Raw genomic sequence first — 5,272 nt, forward strand, 5'->3', positions numbered from 1 at the left:
CAGTTTTATTTTCAATCATTCTCTCAATCATTTCTCGCACTGTCAAAAAATTCACACCTGTCTCTCTTTCCATTCTATTTCTTTCTACTATCCATCTGTTGCACTCTAGCATGGTATGTGTAACAGTGTCCGGGTGTCTGCAGTATAGACATTCGTCAGTGTCAGCCTTTCCAAACCTAGAGAGGTAGGCTCTAAAACACCCGTGTCCTGTGAGCACCTGCGTCAGGAAATAGTCCAGTCGCCTGTGACCACAATCCATCCAATCTTTTAAGTTAGGAAGCAACATCTTTGTCAACTGTGCCACATGCTCCATGTTGTTCCATTCTTGCTGCCATCTTTCAATTGACCTTTCTCTTTCCTGTCTTCTCTCGGCCATAGTAAGCTCAAGGTCTCTTCTCTCATACAGTTCTTTTCTTTCTACTACCAACACATGCAGCGGAACACATCCAGTGATGGCCCACAAGGCTGCGGCAGACACAGTCCTGTAGGCGCATGCCACTCGCAGCAGACTTGTTCTGTCCACCCGTGTAATGAGCCCCCTGTAGGCCCGTATCCCTACCGCTTCACTCCAGACTGGGGCTGCATAGAGGACGATCGACTGCACAACACCGTGCAAGGCCCTCCTGCTTTCGGATTTGGGTCCTCCAATGTTGGGCATCACCCTCCCCAACGCAGCCGCACTGTTTGCAGCCTTCCGCGTCACCATCTGCACGTGCTCCCCCCATTTTCCATTCTGGTGCAACGTCACTCCTAGGTACTTTACGTGTTTCTTGGGTGTTAGACACGCTCCTGCACATTGTAGCTCCACACTTTGCCTGTTCCTTTTCCCCTTCAGAATGATGGCCTCGGTCTTCTCTGCCGCGAGTTTCAGTCCATGCTGTGTCATCCATTTCTTCACGACGCCGCCTGCTTTCCGTACCCGGTATTTAAGATCTGGCTCGTCCCGCGCCACTACCAGCACAGCGAGATCGTCTGCAAATGCGAAGGGAGACGTACCCTCTCCATATTCACAGTTCAGAATCCCGTCATATGCTAGATTCCATAGCGTCGGGCCCAAGACAGATCCCTGGGGAACACCTGCCGTCACATCCACGATCGTGCCTTTCTCCACCATAATTCTTCTTTCAGACAGATATTCCGCTACCACGTTCATCAGGTATCCAGGACACTCTCTCTCCTCCATTGCCTTCATTACCTCGTTCCACTGCAGCGTATTGAATGCATTCCTAACATCGAACAACAACAGGGCCGCCCAACGGTGTTCATCCCCTCTATTGCGCAATGCGTCGAATACACTCACGATTGCATCAATCGTGCTTCTCCCCTTACAGAAACCAAACTGCCTCGGGGACAAGCCTCCCGACCTCTCAATCATGCCATCGATACGTCCCCGCAGCATTCTTTCATACAGCTTACCGACGCACGGAAGAAGGCAGATGGGTCGATACTTTTCCCCAGTTTTGGGAAGCAGTACCAACTTCGATGTCCTCCAAGGCTCAGGAAAGGTCTGTGCTTCCAGCAGTGCATTCATGTGCTCCAGAAGCCACGCGGGCTTCGCCCGTCCTAGACACCTCACCGCCTCAGGTGATATCTGATCCAAACCGGGGGACCTGCGCGTCTTGAGTGCGCCCAATGCCTCGACAAGTTCATCCATGGTAAAGGGTACAGCCCGCTCAGCTTCCTCGTCTCTCCGTACACCATGCCACCTGCCCGCGGGAAAGAGCTCTCGTGTTACCTCGAGCTTCTTATCCATAGGCATTTCATACGAGGGGTACGCATGGAACTTTTTCATGGCGATCCTGTATCCTTGACCCCAGACGTCCTCATCCAGTTTTTCACACAGTTCTCTCCAGTGCCTTCTCTTTTCTGCACGAATTTTCCTGTAGAGTTCCCTCTTCCGTAGGCGGTACTCCTCCTCGATCTCCTCGATGACATCAGGATCGACTCCTGCTCTGCCCCTTGCTCTCGTTAGCCTTCTTCTCATGACTATACATTCATTTCTTTGTGTCTCGATGTCTGCGTTCCACCAGTAGGGCATCTTGTTTAAATCTCGGCGACCCCTCCTGCTTCCCTCCATCGCTTCTTTAATTACCCTCTCCAGGTTTTCGACTGTCGGTGATTGACCCTGCATCATGCTAACTCTCCATTTGATCAGCTCCTCGTATACTTTCCAGTCATTTCCATCGCCGCATCCGCCTCCCGACGTACCAGACGCGCGGACTGCGTTAGTAGTTCCCGCCCCGACTATCGAGAATCCGATGTACTGATGCTCCGTTCCGGTGTAGTCTGGTAAAACCTTCCAGCCTCTTGCTTTCGCCGCTATTCCTTGTGTCGCCATAGTCACGTCGATGTACGTACCTGTACCTCTCCTAACAAACGTAGGCGCCAGACCCGTGTTCAGTACTACTAAATCCAGAGTACTCACCCAGTCGGTCAGTATCCTGCCACGAGTGTCGGTGATAGGAGATCCCCACTCCGCTGCTTTTGCATTAAAGTCTCCCAGCACTACGCATTCTCCTCCTGTGTTCCCCACTTCCTGCATGATCTCGTCCATCTTCCTCTTATACTCACCCACTGTTATGTTTGGAGAAACATAACAGCAGACCAGCTGCATCTTCTCCATCCGGACGATCACGTATCCTTCTTTCGGTTTAATTTCATACACTCGCAGCTTTCTATTGTAGATTCGTACAGCGGCCCTTCCAGTCGTATCCACAAACCATCCTCTTTTCTTAGCCGCTGTTGGGTTTGGCTCCGCCGTCACCAGCACGTCGATATTCTTTTCTACGGCGGCAGCCTCGGCGAGATCATGTGCTAATCTCGCCGTTCCCACGTTCGTTTGTAGTACTCTCAGCTCTCGGATCTTATTTCCTGTGTTCGCCATTTCCTAGACTCGGACTTCTTTCACGCTCTCTTTCATACTGTTTCCACTCGCGCGCTCTTCCTGGGACTAGTCCTTAGTGGTCCCTACTTTCAACCAGTCGGTTGAACTTTGGACATCTTCTTGAATTCGCCACATGCCCGGTCACATCGCAGTTGAGACATGTGATTGTTTCTGTCTTGCATTCCGACGCTATGTGGCCCTCTTTGCCGCATCGGAAGCAACATCCTCTTCTGTTCTGCCCTTTACAGTTCCATTGCTTGTGTCCAAAGGCTAGGCATCTCAAGCATCTTGGTATTTCTGTCCTTGCTTCTATGACCCGACAGGAGGTATACTCTACCCTAATTCTTCTCATTCTTAGGATCTTTTCGGCCGCGTCTTCGTCGACATCCATCACTGCACTCATCATCCCTCTTTCTCCACCCCGTGTCTCGGTCCAGGTTTTTACTATGTCACATGCCCGCTCTTTACCTGCTGCTTCCTCTATGGCCTTTTGGATCACATCCTCCGTTGTGTTGGGTGGGATTTCTTGCATCAAGATTCTTCTCTTTACGACGCCCCCTTTTGCCACTGCTCTCGACACACATGTGCTACCAGAGAGGAGTTTCTTCACTTCCTCCGCCATTTCCCTTCCTCCTCCCAGTTCCAGTGATATTCCTTGATTTCTGGTCTGTCTGATCCTTTTTATGTCGATGGATTTTCTTCCTGTGAGGTTACTTTTCACTTCTGTCATAAGGTCCGCAAATGATTTTTTCTTGTTTTTGCTGTTAAGTACTACTCCACATTGTTCTCTGGGCTTGGTGTTAATGTTTGCCCACCCTCTTCTGGATTTTTTGCCTAGGAGCGTGATCGTCACACCCCTTCCTCTTGCTGCCCACTCCAGGATTCTCCTCGATGTCTCAACTCCTAGTGATGTTGGCGTGTGGATTCCCACTCTTTCTCTTCCTAGCTCTTCCATCTTCTGTACCAGTTTCCTGCATGTCTTGAGGAACTTCACCGACTCGAGTTCTTCCTTCTTGTTTGGGAGAAGTTTGAATCCATATTTCTCCTTTGAATCCAATCCACGTTCCATCTACATGAGAAGACATCGTGACTCTCACAGTTCCCAGGCCTCCGTCCTCATCTACCTCCGCTGGAACACCTGGTAGGTCAGGAAATATACCTTTCACCGTTTCCATGGCTTTTTTGTCCTCGTCGTTGTTGGTAACAAATACTGCCACGTCTGCTGCTATATCAGAGATGTCCCCCTCTTTCACTTCAGTTCTTTGGAAGACTTCCTCCGGCCAGTCCTCATTTAAGAACTCTGTTATTTCCTCGTACTCGCATATTGCCATTTTTTCCGTGATGGCGTCCACCCTCCTTTTAATGGCTTCTGGGTTCTCTAGGTCCACTTGAACACCCATTGTCGCCATTTTCTTGACTTTCAAGGACTCCATGTTCGTCTGCACACCTCTGGATGTCGTGCAAACAGACTTCCTTGGAACCTCCTCTTTCTTCTTGCTTTCCTCCAGTTCCTCGGTATAATCGAACAACCGGTTTCTCAGGTTGTCGACCTCCTGCTTTATGGTAACCCTTGTATTTGGCACCTCAACCATGAGTTTTTCAAGGGCCGCTACACTATCCTGGAGGCGTTCCAACTTTGTTCTTGCATTACAGTTGGGTGTTTGCTCCTCTTCCTCCGATTCATCATCGGAACTGCTGTCAGAGCTGCTCGATTCCCCTTCTTCCCTTGCGTTTTCTTTCCTTTGACTCTTCGCTTTATTTTTTTCGTCCTTCTCTCTGTTCTCTTCTCCCTCTTTTTCTCTTCCTATTCTCTTTCTTTCTTCTTCTCTCTTGGTTTGCAGTTCTTCTCTTACTTCCCTTGTTTCCCTCTTACCTTCGCTTTCTTTTCCCTTGCTTCTGTTTGCGCTGGTTCTAGATCCGGGGTCTTCCTTTTCTTCCACTTCTCTTCTCCATCTTTTCTCCCCTTGATTCTCGTCCCTTTCTTTTTCTCCGCCTCTTCTGTTTTCTTTTTCGCCCCCGCTGCTCTCTCTTCCGCTTTTTTTTGTTTTTCTTTTTTTGTCCCAACTTCCTTCCCACGAGTTGGGTCGTGTTGATCTGTCCAGTGGGGCAGTGCGCCCTTGCCCCTCCAAGGCTGTTCTCCCCTCGGGTTCGCCATCTCCCTTAGGCATCGCTTGTAGCCCACTACGTTACCCCTGGGCCATGCACCCCTTCGGCACGATGGTGTTACACCTTGAGGTTGGGGTGGCGGTATACTAGGATGGTGCATAGCCGCAATCCCTATGCATATCCGTTTGTTTTCAGTGGTTTTCTCCACTGGTTTTTAAATTCGTGGAGGTTTTCTCCTCGGGTATAGGTTTGGGTATCAGGACGTGTTTGATGGTAGGGGTG

At 49.9% G+C, this 5,272-nt stretch overlaps 1 protein-coding gene across 1 annotated transcript; it reads right to left on the bottom strand.

Annotated features, from left to right (window-relative positions):
- Nucleotides 1-2,957: 2,957 nt before the first annotated feature.
- On the bottom strand, nt 2,958-3,614 carry LOC126880832 (uncharacterized). Its single transcript, XM_050644898.1, has one exon. It carries the CDS (start codon nt 3,612-3,614, stop codon nt 2,958-2,960), a length of 657 nt encoding a protein of 218 aa, XP_050500855.1.
- Between the last annotated feature and the right edge of the window lie 1,658 nt (nt 3,615-5,272).

The sequence above is a fragment of the Diabrotica virgifera genome, chromosome 2 (genome assembly GCF_917563875.1).
Source record: "Diabrotica virgifera virgifera chromosome 2, PGI_DIABVI_V3a".
Classification (NCBI taxonomy): domain Eukaryota; kingdom Metazoa; phylum Arthropoda; class Insecta; order Coleoptera; family Chrysomelidae; genus Diabrotica; species Diabrotica virgifera.